The sequence below is a fragment of the Ursus arctos genome, unplaced genomic scaffold, assembly GCF_023065955.2.
Source record: "Ursus arctos isolate Adak ecotype North America unplaced genomic scaffold, UrsArc2.0 scaffold_8, whole genome shotgun sequence".
NCBI classification, from domain to species: Eukaryota; Metazoa; Chordata; class Mammalia; order Carnivora; family Ursidae; genus Ursus; species Ursus arctos.
In genome coordinates this window covers 27,795,691-27,818,946 of record NW_026623100.1, presented here as the reverse complement: position 1 = coordinate 27,818,946, position 23,256 = coordinate 27,795,691, and the positions used below count along the sequence as shown (strand labels likewise).

Genomic DNA, 23,256 nt, shown 5'->3' with positions numbered 1-23,256 from the left:
AAAATCTTAAAATATTTAAAAATTACAATAACATAGTTTTGTTGAAGAATTGTATCACTATGGAAAAGCAGTAGCCCTACTTCACTCATTCCTAAGGAGCTATGTAGTGTCCAGTGGAATTTTTCTACGTGAAGTTAATAAAATTTAACAATATATTTAAGTTTAAATCGTTCATTAGATATTTCATCATTTTGCTTATTGTCCTACTCTTAATATCATGCATTTCCTTTTTAAAGATTCATGGATTAAACAATAAATTTGAATGCCTGCTATGTTCTAGTGCTGGGACCACATCTCAATGTAACAAAATGTCTGCCTTTATGGAACTGGGCTTTTTTGGTTTTGTTTTTGTTTTTTGAGGCAAGACCAATAAATATGTGTCAGATGCTAGTAAGTGCTTTAAGAAAGATAAAGCAGAATAAGGGATTAATTTAGTGGAATGAGGCTCTTTAGACTGAGTGGTTAGGAGGAAGGCTCACATAATGTAACCATGTATTTGTGTCAGCATATAGGTTAGTTTTTATAAAAATGTTCACGTAATGTTTTCTGCTATTTTTAAGGAGGCCTTATGGGACCTGTCAGGATGATTTCATCTGGACATGAATTAACAACAGATTATGATGAAAAAGCACTTCATGAGCTTGGGTTTAAGGATATGCAGGTACACACAAATGTGGTTTGAGTTTTAATGATCTATTGACTATTATAGTCAACAGTTGAATAGTTGAAGGTATCCTTCAAAAACAGTTATCATTGCTTTTAAGTGTATGTGAAGTTTTTTTGTGTGAAGTTATTTTATACTTAAGAGATTTAGTAAACCTAAACTTGATATGTCTAATTATGTGTTGTTGTTTTCCCCTGTTGCCATTGTTTTTATAGATGGTATTTGTATCTTTGGGTGCACCAAGGAGAGAACGGAAAGGGGAAGGTGTTCAGCTGCCAGCGTCTTGCCTACCACCTCCTCAGAAGGACAACATTCCGATGCTTTTGCTTTTACAAGAACCTCATTTAACTACTCTTTTTGATTTATTAGAGATGCTTGCATCATTTAAACCACCCTCAGGAAAAGTGGCAGTGGAAGATAGTGAGGTGACTATATCATTTCATTTTTATAGTGTCTTGTTTGTTTTTCTGTTGAGTGGAAGATAATTTTCTCAGTAATCTCTCTCTCTCTCTCTCAAGATTTTATTTGAGAGAGTGAGCGAGCATGTGTGCCCACGAGCAGGGGGAGCGGCAGAGGGAGAGGAAGGGAATCTCAAGCAGACTCCCCACTGAACATAGAGCCCATCACAGGGCTCAGTCTTAACAACCCTGAGATATTGACCCAAGCCAAATCAAGAGTCAGACACTTAACTGACTGAGCCACCCAGGCGCCTCGTTCTCAGTAATCTTTTAAGAACAGTAAAATGTAGGAGCCCATTTATTGATTCATTAGGTATTTAAGTGCCTAATATGATTTAGGTGTACTCTTTTAAGTATTGTTTTACAAGGATCAAAATAGGCACAGTTTCAGCCTTCAGTCCAGTGGGGAAGACAAATAATTGATAACGCCTTGCAGATAGCTCCAGGTAAAATAACAGCTAAGTTTTAGATAGAGGTAACTGCTAAGACTAACATTATTAGGGAGTAGTGATAGAAACTCATTTATATATATTTTTTGGTTAGGGAAGGTTTCTCTGAGGGAAACTATATGTAACCTGAGCTAGAAGGATGAAAAGGAGCCAACTAAATGAGAATTGAGGGATCGTCTGCACATGGTAATCGCATTCCTGAAGCCCTTCGTATAAAGAATCAGGCAGGTCTAGGAATTGTTAGAGAGCTAATAATGAGTAGAATGTGGAGGGTAGTGGGAGAGGAATAAGATTGGAAAGGTGAGTAGAACCAGACTGGCCATGGCAACTTGTTTCTGTTTTACTCATAGTAAGGTGAGGGAGGAGCACACATTCTGATTCTGGTTTTCAAAGTAATAGATTTGTTTGGCAAGAAGAGAAAAAGCAGCGAGGAACATAATGCACTAATCCAAGGAAGACTTGATGGTGCCCTGGAATAGAATGAGAGTGAACAAATGAAGTTGACTTAATTGAATTGGATTAAGAGTGGAGATAGGCTCATGTTCAGAAACAAGGAAGACAGGAGATGGTGTCCAGGTTTCTGGCTTCAGCAACTGGGTAGATTCCATTTGAGATGAAGAATGGATGCTCATGGGACATTAAGTGGAGATGTCAAGGAACCAGTTGGATAAAAGAGTTTGAAGCTCAGAGCAGGGGCTTGGTCTGGAGAAATAAGATATGGTAATCATTATAAAGATAGTATTTAAACCCAAGAGAGTGTATGAGATCACCTAAAGGATTCAGTATTAGTCTGCTGACTTTTTTTTTTTAATGCCTTTAAATGGACTTACCTAAGATGATGTCCTTTGGTGTGTTTCATGCAGTGAATTATTTTGAGATTGAATGGCAAATAAAATAATGCTACTATTCTTTCTTTCCCAAGAATGTTAAATGACTTTTTTCCACGTTTCTAAAATGTGTTTGATCATGGATGCAGTGGTAGTTGCTCTTGAGTCCTCTGTTCCCCATAGCCTGGTTTCTCTTGTGGTGGCACATTTTAAAATTCTTTAAAAATCCGGGGCACATGGGTGGCTCAGTCGGTTAAGCATCTACCTTTGGCTTAGGTTATGATCCCGGAGTCCTGGGATTGAGCCCCACATCGGGCTCCCTGCTCAACGGAGAGTCTGCTTCTCCCTCTCCGTCTGCTGCTCCCCCTGCTTGTACACAAAATCTCTCTCTCTCTCATTTAAATAAAATCTAAAAAAAAAAAAATTCTTCAGAATCCTTCTTTTGTTCAAGCAGAATAATCAGTAACAGATGCCCTTGAACCTCGACTTTTTTACCTTTTGTATTTTATGCCCCAAATACTTAATGACCTTTTACTTCATGGCAGCACCATATGGGCAGTTTAAAAGAGAGAAAGATAATTAGAAGAATTCTTCAGTTTTCTGGGAGGTGGCTAAGTAGTGTGTTATGGGAACATAGGGCAGGAACAAAAATTTGGGGGAAAGTTTTGCAAAAGGGGAGCCTTTTAAATTGGGTCCAGCTGCTGAGGAGAGCAAAAAGAAGCATTACAGATTCACAGAAAAGTAAATGCATGTTTGAAAAACTGGGGGCGTGAGTATAGTGTAATTCAAAAAAAGACCAAAACGGAGATTGGAACCTATACCACAAAGGGCCATATGAGATTTTTCTTCTTTGTAAAATGGATTGCCATCATCGTGGAAGGTTTTAAAGGAACAAAATGAAAGCTATTATGGGCTATTAGAAACAAAGTTTAGGTGTTAGTGTGGTGGATGTGTTAGAGACAGACTGAAGGTAGGAGGCCCGATTAATAGGCCATTGTAATAGTCCACATGGGGCTTGAACTGAAGGGGAAGAATTCATTTTTTAGCAGATACTTGACTGAACTTTGTGGCAAGTATGCCATTGTCGATGTGGGGTCTCTTTGTTGTCCAAGACTGGTTTGGTCTTGTAGAAGGTTACAAAAATAAAAATAAAGGGTAGGGATTTTTAGTCATCACATAGCACATAGTCATTTACACCTGGGATTTTTTTTCCCCCTTCATATTTTTTTTTCCCCCTTCATATTTTCTTTTTTTTTATTTTGTACAGAATATATCTTTTTTTTTTTCCCCCAAGTTGGTGTTTACAAAGGAATGAATTCTATTTTACTGAAGAACTTTCAGTGCCATTTCCCCAGCTAAACCGAAAATGTTACTTCAGGTTGCTTCTCTTCATCAGGATTGAGAATAGCAAAGGTTACTTTGAAACTCTAAGATTTGCTTGCTTTCAATGTTGTACTAGTTTTATATCATAATACAGAAAGAACTAAACTTTTTATAAGTATATAGAAGAATCTTTCAGCATCCTGTGGACTGTATTATAGTGAAAAAAATCATTATGACAGCTGTGGTAATAGAATTATACAAATTCATACTCTGGAAAATCCTAAAACTGTAAATTTTAGCTTTAGCTATTTATTTACCTCTTGAGGTTATGTTTTAATTTTTTTAATAAAGGAAACTTGCCTACTTCTTACATACTTTCTGAAACATCTTCAGGTTACTATTATCTCAGCATCTTACAGAATTCAAATATGGGGGCACCTGAGTTAAGGGTCTGCATTTGGCTCAGGTCATGATCCCAGGGTCCTGGGATCGAGTCCTGTATCCAGCTCCCTGCTCGGCAAGCTTGCTTCTTCCTCTCCCTGCTGCTCCCCCTGCTGTGCTCTCTTTCTCTGTCAGATAAATAAATAAAATCTTAAAAAAAAAAAAAAGCAAATTTAATAGATAATAACAGGGGAAAAGTAGGTTCTTTAAAATTGTTTGCTTTCCTCTTAATCCTCTGCTTATCTGAGACTGGAAAATAAAGTATGGATTAGCAGTATAAAAAAGAACCAGCTGTACTCTTTTTCCCAAATGTAGGATCAAGGACTTAATTTACCACCACCAGGACTTTGTCCTAGTTAGAATAGTGACCTGAAAGAGGAAGCAATTGGTAATGTTCTTGAAATTTACTTGAATGGCTTTGTAAGACAGATGTTTTCACTTGTATTTGAAAAGTTTCCTGAATAAAGTGCCAAGATTTACAGGTCACTTTTTTCCCAAAAAGCATTCAGTAACAGCAAGTTGAAAAACTACTACTTTGGCATAACGATCAATTCATTGAATAAATGTATTTGTTGTTTATAAATAATAAAAAATGTATAAATTGTTTAACATGAAACAAATGGTTTATTTCTCGCTTTTAAAGTAAGACTGAAGAATATCGAATTTGATAATCAAAGGTTTCATGCAAAAAAGTTGAACTTGAGTTTAGATTTATTTTTTTTTTTTTAGTGATCTGTCTTGATAAGCAGTTGTTCTTATTTGTGTAGAGCTTAAGATGTGAAGAACTTCATCTTCATGCAGAAAATCTCTCTAGGCGTGTATGGGAGCTACTGATGCTTCTTCCTACATGTCCTAACATGTTGATGGCATTCCAGAATATCTCAGATGAACAGGTAAACTCACAAAATTTTTTTACTCTCCTAGAGCATGGCATCATTTTACATTCCTCCAGTGTATGAGATTGCTTGTTGACCTATATCCTCAGTAAAATTTTGCCCTAGAAGCATCAGTTCGTTTTAACGTCCATTTATTTGTTAGTGAGGTTGACTCATACAGGCCTAATACAAGGCCAAGGTTGTTTTCTAAAATTACCTTTAGAAAACATAATTTGTTTTTATATTAGTATTTTTAGATATTACTGTATATTCTGAATATATTCCTGTAGGGCCGTGACCTCACAGGTGTGTTAGAGGTCTTTGTAAAGATGTGTTAAAATTAGTTTTTTAAAAGCCACATAATAAAGGATTACTTAGTGGAGATACCAACAGAACTCTTACAGGACGAATGGAAAAATAGTGTCATAATGTGCGCTAATGGTTTTTTATGATTTGGCTCTTGGCCATGGGATTTCAGAAGGTTCTTTATCTCAAATGATTTAGATGTGGGGAAGGTAGGCCTGGCAAATGGTGGTTGATGACTCAGAGTAGCTCTAATAATAATGTTGTCAAAGATGTACATTGTGTGAATATCATTTCATAAATTGAGATTAGAAAGCAATATTTTAAGATTTATGTATTTGTGAATTTTAAATGTGTAGGTGTGACTTTCTAAGTATTAAATACAGACTTTACTACTTCTAAATCTTTAAAAGTTAATGCATTCAACTAGGCCGCACAGTGTTTTTCGTTGGGAAGATGTTGCCCTGTCTGTTGTGCGGGTTCACAAGGTAGAATTTTTTCCCCCTATGCTGCTGTTTGTATATGAATTTTAACAAAATTTAATGAATAATTGGTGTTTTAAGCATACCATGAGTATCAGTTATACGATTGGTCTTCATATGTTTGAAGATATTTCAATATCTATGTAATATTTGAGTTCTTACATAATGTCACTTTCTTTCAAGTTTATTTTGGGGGAGGGGTCCCTTAGTAACTTGGTTTGAGAAAAACCTATGTTTTTCTTTTTTAATTTAAGAGTAATGATGGACTTAATTGGAAAGAACTTCTCAAAATTAAAAGTGCTCACAAGCTATTATATGCCCTGGAAATTATTGAAGCACTAGGAAAACCTAACAGGAGGATAAGGAGAGAGTCAACGGTAATTGAATTTCCATTCTTCCCATGAAATACTTGTATTTTGTCTGGAGCCGAATTCCAGAATGTGTTATTTTTCAGTTCTAGAATAATTTTTTCCTCCTGCACCTTCTCTTATTATTATTTTTTTGCCATTCCCACAGGGAAGTTACAGTGATCTTTATCCAGATTCAGATGATTCAAGTGAGGATCAAGTGGAAAATAGTAAAAATTCCTGGAGTTGCAAGGTTTGATCATACATGTTATGCAGTGTATTGATAAAAATTATCTCTATAATATTCCAAAAGTAGGTGTGTCATAATTACTGGTTCTAAACTAACTTACTATGAAAATAAAGCATAGTTTAAAAATTTTGTATTACTTCAAATCACAGTTAAAAGGTGGGATTATTTAATGCCTCAGTGCTTTTGTTTTTAGCACTTTTTTTTCCCTTTATTGGAATACTTTGTTAGGACATCCTGGTGTCTGCGATTGAATGGTCAGTTGAATATAAAGATATCTTTATAGAGATTTGCAAGAATCTTTTTAAAAAATTTCTCGAAAATGAGGTGGATGTTATTAGTTTGCATAGAAGTTATTTTGGTTATTTAAATCAGAGTAATTTCCTAGATTAAAGATACATACTATTTTACATATGCATACACATAAAACACACGTACACACACAGTTATTGAATCAAAAAGCAGGTCTTCATGACATTTTGCAGCTGCATCTCTCTTACCAGTACTCTCACAATTGCTTACAGTTTGTTGCTGCTGGAGGGCTTCAACAGTTACTAGAAATTTTTAATTCTGGAATTCTGGAGCCTAAAGAGCAAGAATCCTGGACTGTGGTAAGTGGAAGTTCACTGTTGTAACCAGTTAATAGTTCTCCTAGTGTAAGCACTTCCAGTTTTCATTAGCAAATATAACTTCTGTTATGTGCTGCTTTGTCGTAAGGAAGATTGTGGAGTGTAGTAAAATTAATTTTTTAAAAATAGGGAGTCTGATTAATTATTCATGAAGAGTTCTTCATGTCAGTTCTGTTTAAACTTTTAAGTGCCGAAATTCATGACTCTGAACTGTGGCTAACTCATAAACATTTTTCCTTTAGGCTGGTAGATTACATGTGATTAATTATACAATCTTAATGTTTGGATGCTTTAAAAAAAACTGGTTTATATGTGTTCAGTTTTTGAAAGTACCCTTTTTCATTGTTTCATTTTGTTTTAGCTATTTCTTCCTTTATAGTAGTGCTACTCAAATATGTGTTTCCAGACCATTTGTGACTGGTCTGAAATGAAATAGGTGCAGAAATTGAGAGTAAGCCTTCAGAAATTTTTATAGCTATTGAACATTGCTGCAGAATTTTTACAGCATTTCACAAAATTACTAATCCTTAACAAAATGGAACTTTAAAAAAAAAAGGGTACTTTGCCACTATTAACTTGAGGAAGCACTGTTCTATTATATTAGGAAAATAAAATCATTTGTTAAAAGATGGAAATTATTAAAAAATTGATACTGCTATACCAAACTGCACAATCTGGTTTTGAACTAAATGAAATGGATGCTCCATTTCCTGACCTCCAACAGAACAGAATAGCAGTGTCAAACATGCCGTTCAAGTATTTTTTAGTACTTGTGTTTTAGAATTATCTTGGAACCTAGGAGTCGGGTGTTAATAAAAGAAAATCTATTTAGAAAACCTATTACTATGTACTAAGATGTTATTCTTACCACTGATTTTAATACTTCTTTTTCCATTTTTATTTTACGTATTTTATTACGATATTTTACTCTTTAGATACTTCTATTCAATTATTATTGTAGTTCTGTGACTTATGTCTTTTTGTTGTTTTTATTGTTAGTCATCTCTTTATTGTCCTATTAATGTCTTAGAATTCTAATGTGCCTTAGTTCTTTAGCAAAGTGGGAGAATTTAACTAAAATTTTTAATGAGTAGTTATGTGTCATTTATAGGAATTTTGTTTATAAACTGCTCTAAGTTTACTTTTGAATAAAGTTTACAGGGAATCCAGCATAAGCTAGAGGTTTTTTCTGTGTCCTTTGAAATTGTGGATACTTTTATGAGGTATTACCGATGAGAAAATTTTAACTACCATATGTGACACATGCAGCTTGGCAATGCCTGAGATGCTAAGCATGCCTGAGATTGCTTTCAAGTCAACTGATATCCTCTATTTATAATGCATCTCTCCTAACATATTATAGAATACTTACAAATTCTGAGTCATTCTTGTTAAAAATTTAATTTTTTTCTCTTTAAAATGAGTTTAGTTGAGGTATACTTTCAAATTAAAAATTTTTGAGTCAGAACTCACGTATAGTAAAATTACCTTTTAAAAAGCAATGATTTTTGGTATATTTACAGAGTCGTACAAGTATTACCACTAATGCCAGAACAATTTCATCGCCTCAAAAAAGAAACCCCACACTTACTCTCAATCACTCCTCATTTTCCTTGAAACATTTCAGCTCTGGGCAGCCACTAATCTAATCTCTTTTCAGTCTCTATGGATTTGCCTATTATGGACATTTCGTATAAATGGAGCCATATAAAATGTATATGGTCCTTCGTGACTGGCTTCTTTCACTTAGCATAATGTTAAGGTTCATTCTTGAAAGTAGTGTGTCACCTAAGGTCACAAATATTAATGACTATGTTTTCTTTTAAGAATTCTACAGTTTTAATTTTTAAACATTTAGGTCTTTGATCCATTCTAAGTTAATTTTTGTGTGTGATAGGGAGTTGAAGTGTACTTTTCATGAAATAGATAATGAACTCATTTTAAAAAGTATAGTTTAAGTTTTGAAAAATGTGTATACTCGTGTAATCCACCAACACAAAAAGATAGAGGACATTTCTATTACCTCAGAAGTTCCACCCTGCCTTTTTTTTTTTTTTTTTTTTTTTTTAAAGCAAGGGAGAGAGAAGGGGAGGGTAAAGGGAAGAGGTAGAAGGAGGGGAGGGAGAGAGAATCCTGAGCAGGTTCCACACCTGATACTGGGCTTGATCTCACAACCCTGAAATGACTTGAGTGAAAATGAAGAGTCAGACACTTAACCAACTGAGTCACCAAGGTGCCCCTCCACCCTGCTTTTTTTTGTACCATCAGTTTCCCCCATTCTCCCAACCAGCCAGTCCTGAGCAACCACTGATCTTTTTGTTGTTTTAAGATTACATGTGCATTAATAGAATTCCATGTAAATGGAATAAAAATGGTATGTGTTCTTTGTATCTGGTGTCTTACTCAGCATGTATTTTGAGGCTGATAAATGTTGCATGTATTTTGGTTGTTGTTAGTTGTTACTGCTGAGCAATATATCCCTTGAGTAGGTATACTACTCCTTGCTTATCCATTCACTTATTGATGGACGCTTGAGTTTCTGGTTTGGGGCTATTATGAATAAAGTTAACAAGCATTCATATTCAAGTCTTTCAAGTGTGCATATGTTTTTCTCTTGGGTCAGTACCAAGAAAAGAATTTGCTGAGTAATACGGTAAATGTAAAATTAACTTTGTAAGAAACTGCAGAAGTGTTTTCCCAAACAGTTGTACCATACAACGTATGAGAGTTCCAGTTGCTTCATATCCTCAGCAAAAGTTGGTGTAGTCAGTCTTTTTAATTTGAGCCTTTCTACTGGGTATGTAGTATTATCTCATGGTGCTTTTGCTTTGCATAATCTCTGGTGACTGGTGATCTGTACGTGTGCTTTACATAACTGCTGGTTTTGTTTTGTTTTTTTTAATCGTGGTAAAATACACTTAACATTTGCTATCTTAACCATTTTTAGGTGTGTAGTTCAGTGGTATATACCTTCCCTTGTAGTGGAATTGTCACTACCATCCATCCCCGTTACTATTTTCATTTTTTTTTTTAAGTTTTTTTTTTTTTTGAGAGAGCACTCGCTCACAGGGAGAACAAGAGGGAGAAGCCGACTCCCCTCTGAGCAGAGAGCCTAGTGCTGGGCTAAGTCCCAGGATGCTGAGATCATGACCTAAGTCAAAGGCAGATGCTTAACTGGTTGACCCACCCAGGCGCCCTTATTTTCATCTTGTAAAATTAAAATTATACCTATTAAACAGTGACTCCCCATTCTCCCCTCCCCCCATCCTGAGACAAACTGCCATTATACTTTGTCTCCATGATTTTAACTACTCTGAGTACCTCCTGTAAGTGGAATCATACGGTATTTGTCTTTCTGTGACTAGCTTATTTCACTAACAAAATGTCCTCCAGCATCATCCTTATTGTAACATATCGCTACAGGAATTTCCTTCCTTTTTGATGCTGAATAATATCCCGTTGTATGCAGTGTATACCAGATTTTGCTTATCCATGCATTCATCAGTGGACATGGGTTGCTTCTGTATTCTCTCTATTCTGAGTAATGCTGCTATGAATATAGATGTGTAAATATCTTTGAAACCCTGCTTTCAGTTCTTTTGGGTATATACCTAGGAGTGGAATTGCTGGCTCATATGGGAGTTATGTTTTCAGTTTTTTGAGGAACCACCATACAGTTTTCTACAGCAGCTATATCATCTTACATTCCTACCAGAGTGCACGAGGGTTCCAATTTTTCTGTATATTTGCCAACACTTTTATTTTCTGTTTTTTTGATATTAGTCATCCTGATGGGTGTGAGGTGGCATCTTACTGTGATTTTAGTGTGCATTTTCTTAATAAACAGTGAAGCTGAGGACCTTTTCTTGTGCTCATTGTCCATTTATGTATCGTCTTCAGAGAAATGTCTTTTCAACTCCTTGGCTTATTTTTGAATCAGGTCGTTTGGTTTTTTTGAGTTTTAGAAGTACTCTGTATATTGTGAATATTAATACTTTATCAGATACATAGTTTGCAAGTATCTTCTCTCATCTGTAGATTGCATGAACTTTTTAAATTTTCATGAAGTCTAATGTGTCTCTTTTTTCTTTTATTACCTGTACCTTTGGTGTCCTATCTAAGAAATCATGTGTCCAAACCCATTGTCATGAAGTTTCTATCCTGTATTCTCCTAAGAATTTATTTTAGGTCTTATATTTAGGGCCTTGTTTCATTTTGAGTTAATTTTCACATATGGCATTTTAGTGTGTAAGGGTCTACCTTTATCCTTCTGCGTATGGATATCCAGGTTTCTCAGTACTATTTTTTGAAAATACTGTCCTTCCTCCCATTGAATGGTCTTGGCACCCTTGTCAAAAATCATTTGACCATATATGTGAGGGTTTATTTCTGGGTGCTCTATTCCATTCATCTATGTATGTCTTTATGCCATAGCACATCAATGTTGATTGCTGTAGCTCAGTAATAAGGTTTGAAATGAGGAGGTGTGAGTCCTCCAATTTTGTTCTTTTAAGATTGTATTGGCTCTGGGGTCCCTTGAGATTCCATGTGAATTTTAGCATGGGTTTTTCTTTTTTGCAAAAAATGTCATTTGTATTTTGTTATAGATTATTTTAGGTAGTATTGATATTTTAATAAGAAGTTCAGTCCATGGGCATGGGCTGTGTTTCCATATATTTATGTCTTTTCATTGTAGAAGTCTTTCATAACCTTTGTTTATTAAGAAAATGTTCTTTTGATGCTAGTGTAAATGGAATTCTTTTTGTAATTTCTCTTTCATAGTGTTCATTGTTCATGTATGGAAATGCGTCTGAATTTTGTGTGTTGGCTTTGAATCCTTTACCTTGCTGAATTCATTTAAGAGCTTTTTTTCCTTAATGTTTTCTACATATCATCTAAAAACAGATAGTTTTACTTTTTCCTTTCCAGTTTGGAGGCCTTTTGTTTCTTTTTCTTAGGCAAGAAACAAAAGGCCTCCAAACTGAAAAGGAAAAAGTAAATTGTTGAGGCCAAAACTTCCACTGCTATGTTGAATAGAAGTTAGGAAAGCAGGTATCCTTGCTTTATTCCTCATCTTAGTGGAAAAGCTTTTAGTCTTTCACAGTTGAATGATTTGCACTATGAATTTTTCATGTATGGCTTTTATTATATTTAGGTAGTTTTGTTCTGTTTCTGGTTTTTTTGAGTGTCTTTATCATGAAAAAGTGTTAAATTATTTCAGATGCTTTTTCTTCATCAATTGAGATGATCATGTCTTTTTTCTTCATTTTGTTGTGTGGAGTATTGATTGATTTTTGTATGTTGAACCATCCTTGCATCCCAAGAACAAATCCTGCTTGGTCATGGTGTGTAATCCTTTTAAGTGTTGCTAAATCCTGTTTGCTAATGTTTTTTCAAGAATTTTTGCATCACTGTTCATAAGGGATAGGACTGTAGTTTTTCTGTAGTGTCTTTGTCTAGCTTTGATATGTTTATGCTGGCTTCATAGAATGAGTTGGGAGTGTTCCCTTCTTGAAGAATTTGATGAGGCTTAGTATTCTTTAAATGTTTGGTAGAATTTATTAATGAAGTTATCAGGTCTAAGGCTTTTCTTTTTGGGAGATTTTAAATTATAGGTCTATTCAGATTTTCTATTTCTTCATGATTCAGTCTTTGCTAGGTTTTGTGTTTCTAAGAATTTGTCCATTTCGTGTAGGTTTTCCAGCTTTTTTGGCTCACCATTATTTATAGTATGCTCCTGTAATCCTTTTAATTTCTGTAGGACTGGTAGAAAAATTCCTATTGTTATTTCTGATTTTAGTAATATCACTTTTCATTTTCTAGTTCTTTTAGCTAAAGGGTTGTTGATTTTGTTCTTTTCAAAGAATGACTTTTATTTACATTGATTTTCTTTCTTATTTTTCTATATTCTGTTTTCTTTAATTCTGTTCTTTATTATTTCCTTCTTTCTGCTAGCTTTGGGTTTAGTTGGTTCTTTTTCTGGTTCTTCAGTTGGAAAGTTAGATTGTTGATTTAAGATCTTTTTATTTTTAATGTGTTTATAGCTGTGTATTTCCTCCATTAGTACTTCTTTTCACTGCATCTTAAGTTTCAGTTGACCATGTTTGTTTGTTTGTTTTTCCTTCATGAAGTGTCTACTCATATCTTGGGCCCCCCATCCCTCCTTTCCTTTCCCTTCTGATCTTAGTAAAGAGGACTTTTTCTTTTCCTTAGTCAGTTTGGACAAATTTTTCTGCTAGGTGTATGTATGGGAATATTTGCACTCAATCCGTGGCTGACTTTTTCATTATTTTGACAGTGCCTTTTAAAGCAGAGAAGTTTTTAATTTTAACAGAATTTGTATCCTATCTAAGAAATGTTTGAAGTCCACAAGGATTTTCTCCTGTTTTTTCTTCTATAAGTTTTATAGTTATCATTTATGTTTAGTTCTGTTATGCATTTTGAGTTAATTTTTGTATATGTAGAGTGTGGTTGAGGGATTATTTCTTCATTATTTTTTTATATGGCTATTCAGTTTTCTAGCACCATTTGTTGAAAGGACTGTTCTTACTAAAATTTCCTGGTATCTTTCTTGAAAATCTATAATGTAGTATTGCTGAATTCCCGTCCCTGGCATATTGGTATAGCTATGCAGTTTGTCAGTGGGATTAGAAAGATAGGAAAATAACTGTTGAAGAGAATACTATGAAACTCTTATCTTGTACATAAATGATACTAATTTACTTAAAGGAAGTGTTTTTAAAAATTTTAAAGTAGAGCTTTAAATCAGTTAAAAATGAAACTTTTATACTAAATAATATTTTACCAGATAAACATTTATTTTAAATGTACTTATGTAAAAGATTGAATTGTTACTCAACATAGTACATGAGAAGTAAAATTTCTTTAGCACATGGATAAAGTACTAGCTGTAATTATTTTTACTTTCTAGCTTTCAATTTCAGGTTGTATAGTGGCCATGTTAAATTAATCAAAATAGGGAAATGACGTGTTTTTCTTATCCACAGTGGCAGCTAGACTGTCTTGCTTGCTTGCTGAAGTTAATATGCCAGTTTGCAGTAGATCCGTCCGATTTGGATTTAGCTTATCATGATGTCTTTGCCTGGTCTGGTATAGCAGAAAGCCATAGGAAAAGAACTTGGCCTGGTAAATCAAGAAAGGCTGCTGGTGATCATGCCAAGGGTCTTCATATACCAAGATTAACAGAGGTAAAGTACAGAAGTTACCATTAAATTGTAGTAATGAATTCTATTTGTGTTTTACAAAGTTAAAAATACATTAATGCATAAGAAATGCAATCCTAGATTATCACAATATGACCTAACAGCTGAAGTGATACCTTCATTTTTTTTTTTTTTTTAAGATTTTATTTATTTATTTGACAGAGATAGAGACAGCCAGCGAGAGAGGGAACACACGCAGGGGGAGTGGGAGAGGAAGAGGAAGGCTTCCAGCAGTGGAGTCTGATGTGGGGCTCGATCCCAGAACGCTGGGATCACGCCCTGAGCCAAAGGCAGACGCTTAATGACTGAGCCACCCAGGCGCCCCAATACCTTCATTTTTAATCCAGTAGTAGTAATTATGAAATAGTAATATTTTTCAGTTCATTATCCAAATTTCAGGAATGAATTGTATGCCATTCTAATGTTCTCTAGCTGTGGAATTTAGTTAATCATTTATACCCAGTAATTTATATACTAAATTTGTGAGGGTCCATTTAGGGAAACAAACCACACAAGGTGTTTTCAACAGAGGAGATTTAAAATAAAGAATTGGTTTTACGTGTCTGCATTGGAGGACTAAACATACAAAAAGAAAATGTTGAGGTAATCCAGACAAGTAACCATTCACCACTCCTAGTGTTGTGGAACATACGGAAAAAGGTTAGGGATATCAGATATGAGGAGATTTATAAGGAAGGATCTTTTTGACCTGGGGTTTAGGCCTCAGAGGAAGGGGTTCTGCTACTATTTCTGAAACCATGTGGCTTCTCCTGGGTTAAATACTTATGGTACAATGCTGTCAGAAAAAGCAAGGAAGTAATCTCTGTTCCAGGTTGACAGAGCCTCATAGGAAACCAGCTGGCAAGGGAGGAATTTAGTTTGTGATGTGCCAGCCATAGAATAACAAAGCACGTCTATAGAATGGTAGATTTGGAGCTAAACAAAAATGGTACAGTAACTAGCACATCTAGCAGTGTAATTAGAATTCTTGTCCGTGGTTCCGTTGTTCATGTGATCAGATATTTGCCCTTTGAATGGCTCTGTCACTGGGAAGTGGGAAGAGATAAAGACAAGTTCTTAGTGAGATCTCTTACTCATTTGTAACCTTTTGACTATAGCACCTTACCTCATAGCTGCCCAAGAAACACCCAGAGCAATGAGTTGTTTCTGATAGAAGTAGTATTGTAGTGTAACATAGGTTGGAAACTACTGGTGAAATTGAAACCTGAAGCCTATTTCCCTTTCAGAATTTTGGGATATTAAGTGGGACAAGTGACCTCTGGTAGGATTCTAATCATTTACAGCTAATACAATTAAAATAGAACTTTGGGGACTGTAGTGTAATCTATATGTGTTCTACAGTGTTGCGTAGTTGTCAGCTACTTACTTTAACCTTGCATTGCTGTAATGTTTCAGTTATTTTTTTTTCCAGAATAATCTTCCCAGTTTATAATTTAAAAACTCAAATTGATTGTGTTCCTTTCTGTTAACTCATTAAATAACTTCAAAGCTTTTGACCTTAATTAGTCATTTCCTCTTGAGCTTTTAATAATATAAATATATATAGTACAGATATAAAATACATGCACACATAAGTTTTAAGGTTTTTTAAAAAAAATGTATGCAAGTACATGATTATTGACAATAATTCACAATATACAGGGGAACCTTTCCTCCCAGTCATAAGTGATTACCGTTGATAGTTTTATGTATTATCTTATTAGATTTTTTCATTGCATATGCTAGTGTTATGTTTTTATAGTTTAGAAAAGATGCTTACTGTATATATTTCCCATTAGTTGATCCTAATCGGAGTTTAGTATGTTAACCTTTTTGGGAATAAAAATTTCTGTTATATTAATTCTAGACACAGAGTTACCCTGTTTTGATATTCTGTAGATAGTGAGGAAGAACACTAGGTTTTTTTCATAATTTACTGTCATGCATTATTTCCTTTGTTTCCCTCAAAGCCCTTTCAAAAGGTTCAAATTCCATGTCAGACTTCAAAAAGCTTTCCTTGAAGCTGTCCTGATTTCACCAGTGATGGGTTTAGTTGTTGCTCTCTTCTTTTGCTGATGTGGCACATTGCACTACTTGTGTTACAGTGCTTTCTATGTTATCTGCTGTACTGGACGCACATCCCCAGGATGGGAACAGTGCTTAAAACATAAGGACCCAAAAGGGTTCTGATCTACAGAAGGGAGTCTGTAATTCTTTATTTATATAAATTAGCAAATTATTTTCTTCTATTTTATAGAACTATATAGAACATTATATAGAACTCCAATTATATAGAAGAACGAGAACCTAAAAATTAAATATGTATTAAAATCATGCACCTTGAAAGGTTGCAAACTAAATGTTGATGCTCAGGATTTTTAATCGAGAATCTATGCCCTATATTTATTTTTCTGTATTTATTTCAGGATGGTTGAGATATATGTCACTGGTTGGCTTTTTTCCCCTTGTGTCAGAAGCAAAAAAGTGTTTAATTCTTCATCCCCCCCAATAAACCATTGACATGTATAATATATTTTTTTCACCCACTTGGGTGACCTATAAAGAATTTGTGGATCAAAAATAAAGAATAGTTTTGCTTCTGTATTTCTGTATTAGTAAATTTTCTTTTTCTTTCTTTCTTTCTTTCTTTCTTTCTTTCTTTCTTTCTTTCTTTCTTTTAGTGGCTTATATTAAGTTTGGTTATACAATTCTGGTTTTCTAATACTGATATTTTTACAGTATGATATTCTTTATCTTGTCATAGATAAAAAAGTAATTTGGAATCTTGGGTTAAAAATGCATTTTTGTGTTTTAGTGTATTTAAAGATTTTTTTTTTAATGTTTTTGTTTTAAAGGTATTTCTTGTTCTTGTCCAAGGAACCAGTTTGATTCAGCGACTTATGTCTGTTGCTTATACGTATGATAATCTGGCTCCTAGGTATGAAGTTTTTACATAATTTTTATATGTATTTGTACCAAGAATATAGTGCTTTAAAACTTAATTTTGAAAAAATTTAAAGGTTAGCACTTATACCGTTCCACCTTCATTTGTGTATTATCAACATTTTGCCAACTTTATTGCATAATCATGAGTGTGCGTTTTCTCTGTGTGTGTGTGTGTCTGTGTGCACACATTTATTTACATATTGTCCTGAATTTTGTGAGAGTAGGTTTCAGATATCATGTCCATTTACCAATAATACTTCAACACCAGGGCATTTTCTTAATCATTTGAGTGAAAGACTCAAATATAGAAAGTTTAACGTTGCTCTGATAGTGTTATTTAATGTATAGTCCACACTCAAATTGTCCCATTAATATTCTTTAGAACACTTTTTTTTTTCCTGGTGCAGGATCATGTCCTGCATTTAGTTGTTGTTTCTTCCATTTCCTTCTATCATAGATACTTCGTTAGCCTTTCTCTCATGATACTGACATTTCTCAGTACTTCAGGCCAGTTCTTTTATAAAGCATCTTTCAGTTTAGGTTTTCTAATTCTAACAGTTTTGATTGTTCTTCATGATTAAATACAGATGATACATTTTTAGCAGGAGCACTCCATAAGTAGTGTGTCTTTCCCACTACATCCAGCTGAAGTCAATTTGTCCCATTAATAATGATACTAATTTTTATTAGCTTATGTGGTTTCCTGCAGGTTTCTCTACAACAAGGTTTCTTATTTTTCCTAATTAAAAGTGACCTGTGGGAAGCTGCTCCTCATAAAACTTTCATTCATTGATTTTTAGCATTCAGTGATGATTCTTGTCTAAATTAAACATTAGTAAATCTTTGTAAAGTGGCGATTTTCTGACTCTTAACCATTTTATGCTTATTGGTTGACATTCCATTATGAGGAAGAGCTTTCTCTCCCTTTTCGTTAGTATCAGTTTGAATTCATGATTTTTTTCCACCCAATTTGTTGTAGTTCATGACTATTAATTACTGTTCATTTTACTCAAATTATACCTGAGTTGGCCTCCTCAAGCTTGTTCATGTGTCCTTTTGACATATGTGTGGCAGAAGAGGGGTCTTTTTTTTATTTTTCCTGTCACTTTTAAGATCTTCAAGGCATATAGTTTCCCTACCTTAGTCCTGGAATCAGCCATTTCTTTAAGAAACCCTAGTTCCTATTGGTGGGAAGCTTCCAAAAATATGGGCTCTTGGTGGACTCACTGCTACTGAGGTGTCCTTGCTTCTAGGCCCTTGGTGGACAGAGTTGGAAATATGTGTATATGAATATAGTTTGAGCATGTAATAATCCCATTTATTTGGGCTTCAGTAGAAATTTTAAAAATAATGAAATTTTGATACAGAAATTCAAGTGTGATAATTGCTGACTGATACATGGGAACCTGACTGTATGCCTTACATAATCACATAAGTTATGTTAAAATATGTAAAATTAATTTCTGTGTATTCTGTAGGTGTTCTGTTGGGCTGAAATTTACCGTTATACTTAAATGATTTATAAAGCTAATGTAAACAGGTTTGAAAGTGCTTAACCTTATTTATGGCTAATAGCTGTTTTTAGATGATTTTAAAAGTCACCTTCATAGGCAGTGATTGCATTTAAAAAAGCATGATTATTTTAAGATTATTTATTTTATAATTTACCTTTCTTTTATCTCGTCTCAGTTGAATTCACATTTATTATTTGATCAATATCTGCTTTACCCAACTACACTCTCAGTTCTATATGAACTATATCTGATTTTGCTCACCATCGTATTTTTAGTGCCAGGCACCTTATTGTTTGTAAAACTTATGAATGGATAATGTGTGGAAACGAAGAAAGTACTGTAAACATGCCTTTGATTTGTATGATAAGATACATTTTATACCCCAACAACCAGTTAACTCTCCAGTTAAGTAATTCTTAACTTTTCCTCTACGTCCTCACTAACCCACACTCTACCTTACTATTCCACAGCCACGATATGTTGAGTTAACAAGGCCATTCAGTAACTGTTTTGTTTGCTTTTATTTCTTGAGAATTAAGAAATGTTCATTTGACTTTGTTAACCTCACACAAGGAAAGATAAACATGCAGGTTTGATACCAGCTGCTGCTGTTCAAGCTGGTTCACTCTGTGGCAGTTCTTGTTTTCATTCTACCAGTTCCATTCTTAAAGAGCTTTTTACCATCTCTGTAATGTGAGCCCCCTCCTCCTGCCCCCCCATTCCTGTTTTTTTGTCTGTGCCTGTTCATGTGCCGTTATCTTTTCCTTAGGCTCCCACCTCGATTCCTATGGTGCTAGGTTTATATCAATTAAGGCAGTTAGAACATACTTTTTGCCTGTGTTCTCAAAAATCTTTTTTTTTTAAAGATTTTTATTTATTGATTTGAGAGAGAGAGCGTGTGGACGCAGGAGCACAAGCAGGGGGAGGGGCAGATTGAGAAGCAGAATCCCTGCTGAGCAGGGAGCCCCACATGGGGCTTGATCCCAGGACCTTAGGATCATAACCTGAGTCAAAGGCAGATGCTTAACCAACGGAGCCACCCAAAGTGCCCCATCAAAAATCTGCTAATGCTACATATTTAAAGGGTAGATGGGTAGGTCGCTGTTAATAAAGTTGGTTATAATAATATAATAACTAAACATGAAATATGGACAGGTATGTGATTTATAAGTTTTAACTTCTTTCTACTTCTTACTTTTATTTTTTTTAAGATTTATTGAGAGAGAGTACACATGTGTGCATGAGCGCAGGGAGCGGAGAGGGAAAGAGAATCTTAAGCTGACTCTGTGCTGAGGACAGAGCTGGATTGCAGGGCTCAGTCTCATGGCCCTGAGATCACAACCTGAGCTGAAACCCAGTGTGGGATGCTTAACTGCTTGCACCACACAGGGGCCCCAGTACTTTTTACTTTAAATCAATAATGTGGGTGGGTCTTGCTTTTTGAGATTTTGAACAGTGTTTTGTTCACTACAACAAAATGAGGATGGTAGAGATCAGTGTTTTTCTTTTTTTAAACAATTTATTTGTAAGACATAATCCCCATTTACTGGTTATATTAAGATGAAAGTTTTTAATACGTTCCTTTAAATTAAAGTAATACATTTTCCACTGAAGTAACTAAATGTGTGGAGAAAAATGGGTGTAAAATAATACAGAATTAAATTAGTTTTCTCTGTTTTTTTAGTAATTTGCTTTTAACCATTTCCAATAGAAATTGTCATTAACAATACTAAAGGAAGGGTATTGTATGTCAGTGTATGATTTTATTTTTAAAATTAGAAGTCTGAAGTTTAGAATCTAAGCCATTATAACCTTTCTCTTTGTAATACAGATCTCTTTTAGTAACTAAATCTTTTTTTTTTAAGATTTTATTTATTTATGTGAGAGAGAGCCAGAGACTGAGTGTGAGCATGAACGAACAGGGGGAGGAGTAGAGGGAGAGGGACAAGCAGACTCCACACTGAGCACAGAGCCCGGTGGGGAGCTCACTGTCACGACCCTGAGATCAGGACCTAAGCTAAGATCAAGTCGGATGCTCAACAGACTGAACCACCCAGCTCACCCATCATGAGCACTTCTTGAGGATTCACTTACTTTAATCAATACTGTATTCACTCATATTGTTTGTTAAATATGAACAGTCATATGGAGTGGTCTGTAATACTTTATCAGTGTTTCTTTAAAAGGTAAATACCATAGGAAACATATTTTTCTTAAAATTTATTTTTTGTGGAGGGTACATGTATAAACTTTAAAAGGTATGTGGTAATAAATTGAGTCATTTGTATTTTATTGCTAAAATTAATTAGTGGTGGTGGATTTTTTTTTTTTTTTTACTTTACAGAGTTTTGAAAGCTCAGTCCGATCACAGGTCTAGGCATGAAGGTAAGTAAGGGTTCCACAAAGCTAATTTTTAATATAAAAAGATTTGCATAATTAGATAATCTTTAATAATGAACACTGTGTTTTCTTTGCAGCACAAGCCTTATAGTCATACCTTTTTCTAATTTCTCTTTTAGTTTCACATTATTCAATGTGGCTCTTGGTGAGTTGGGCGCATTGCTGTTCTTTAGTGAAATCTAGCCTTGCTGATAGTGACCATTTACAAGATTGGTTAAAGAAATTGACTCTCCTTATTCCTGAGGTAAGATAAAGTTTGAAAATCAGTACTATTATTCTTCATATTTTTTATATTATTTGCGTTGATAATAGAAAACAAGAGCTAATGGAAACAAATGGACATGATTCCATAAATATATCCATTCCATTGCCTGGAATGTACTTATTAAACACTTCAAGATCTAGAGTGTTTTGAACTTTGTACACTTAAATGTGAATGTTAAGAGGCTCTTAACCATAGGAAACAAACTGAGGGTTGCTGGAGGGAAGGTGGGTTGAGGGATGTGTAACTGGTGATGGACATTAGGGAGGGCACATGATGTAATGTGCATTGGGTGTTATATGCAACTGATGAATCACTGAACTCTACCTCTGAAACTAATACACTATATGTTAATTAACTGAATTTAAATAAAAATGCAAAAAAAATTGTGAATGTTAGTCTAGAGCATTCATATTTTTCTTTTTCTGAAATAAAACTGATTATTTTGCTTTGGAGTTTTGAAATTTTTTTTCTGGGAAGGATTAGGGTGTTTATTTGGTAATTTATATTTTAGAAGAAACTTCTTTTCCTTTTTCTATCAGAGTGTATCCTTCGACACAAGAGATAAGTCAAATATATTTTGATTCCAATGTCAACACTGAAGTTAGTATAATTGTCACTACCTGTAGCTTGATATTCCTGAATGAAATAGTAGAAACATACTCTTGCTAAAACACTTAGCCACAATAGTTACAATAGTTACATCTTTTTTAGGCGGCATTGTCTTAATACATTTAGCTCTGAGTTGAATGCATATGTATTCTTGTTCTGACTGTGTCACAAGTAATGATTGTGACATTTGGGCAAGTCCCTTAGAAACTGTAAAATGTTTTTGGTATAAGCACTTTCTAAATTGCTTCTTGTTCTGAAAATATTTTATCCTTTTATTTAGTTTTGTAAATAAATCATTATGAATATCCTCTCCTTTGTCCCTTTTGTATTTGTTACTGTTATTTGGATTTTTTTTCATGTCCGTATTTGGGATTTTCTAACATGTTTCTACAAATACTGTATACTTTGGGGGTACTTTATTTGATCAGATTTATGTGCATGAGTATATGATCAGAACATTGCATTTAAAAAATACTACCAAAGAAACCGTGTAACATGTTATTGCTGCTGACGTTGATTTTAAGATTAACTTTTTAATACTTAACTCAGTCTGTCTTTGGAACTTGCTTTTTCATTTAGACTGCAGTCCGTCATGAGTCTTGCAATGGTCTTTATAAGTTATCTCTGTCAGGACTGGATGGAGGAGACTCCATCAATCGCTCTTTTCTGCTATTGGCTGCTTCAACATTGTTGAAATTTCTTCCTGATGCTCAAGCACTCAAACCTATTAGGGTAAGATTTTACTGTGTTTAGGAGCAGTTTCTGTTTCTGCAATTCTCTTTGCCCCAGGTTTTTATCATTGTATTACATACTTGCAGTAATTTTGAGTACTTGTTTACTATATGTAGTTTTTACCAAGAGAATAGTTATACAGTTCTTAAAGTGACAGCGTTGTGGACGTATTGTGTCCATAGTACACGTAGGAGTTTGTTCTTACTAAAATGGAATGATAAAAACATCATAAATGCAGCTTACTAAGTCACACAATTTTTTTTAATGAGATTCTGAATTTTGAATTCCCTTTCCTGCTCCAGTGTATATGCTAGCATTGTAAAACAGCCTTCTACTACATAATAAATTCAGAGCTCATTAAGTAAATTTTATTAACCCCAGAAATATGATGCATTGTAGGATTTACTTTTTCCTCCTGCGTATTTACTTGTCATCGAATATGTAAGATAACGTAAAATGTTTTTTAGGTTTTAGATTTCAAAACTAGACCGTTGCATTTGGGTAGATTTATATATACTTAGG

At 34.4% G+C, this 23,256-nt stretch overlaps 1 protein-coding gene across 9 annotated transcripts in view; it reads left to right on the top strand.

Moving 5' to 3' along the window:
- Positions 1–23,256, top strand: part of USP34 (ubiquitin specific peptidase 34) — a 239,393-nt gene that overhangs the window by 137,266 nt on the left and 78,871 nt on the right. For all 9 annotated transcript variants that reach the window (XM_026485129.4, XM_044377919.3, XM_048222672.2 and 6 more), the window contains 11 exons: positions 561–661; positions 880–1,089; positions 4,930–5,055; positions 6,077–6,199; positions 6,339–6,422; positions 6,941–7,027; positions 14,053–14,253; positions 17,124–17,206; positions 21,073–21,113; positions 21,248–21,372; positions 22,582–22,734. In XM_026485129.4, the coding sequence (XP_026340914.1) occupies positions 561–661; positions 880–1,089; positions 4,930–5,055; positions 6,077–6,199; positions 6,339–6,422; positions 6,941–7,027; positions 14,053–14,253; positions 17,124–17,206; positions 21,073–21,113; positions 21,248–21,372; positions 22,582–22,734 (1,334 nt within the window). The remainder of the gene's footprint in view (positions 1–560; positions 662–879; positions 1,090–4,929; positions 5,056–6,076; positions 6,200–6,338; positions 6,423–6,940; positions 7,028–14,052; positions 14,254–17,123; positions 17,207–21,072; positions 21,114–21,247; positions 21,373–22,581; positions 22,735–23,256) is intronic.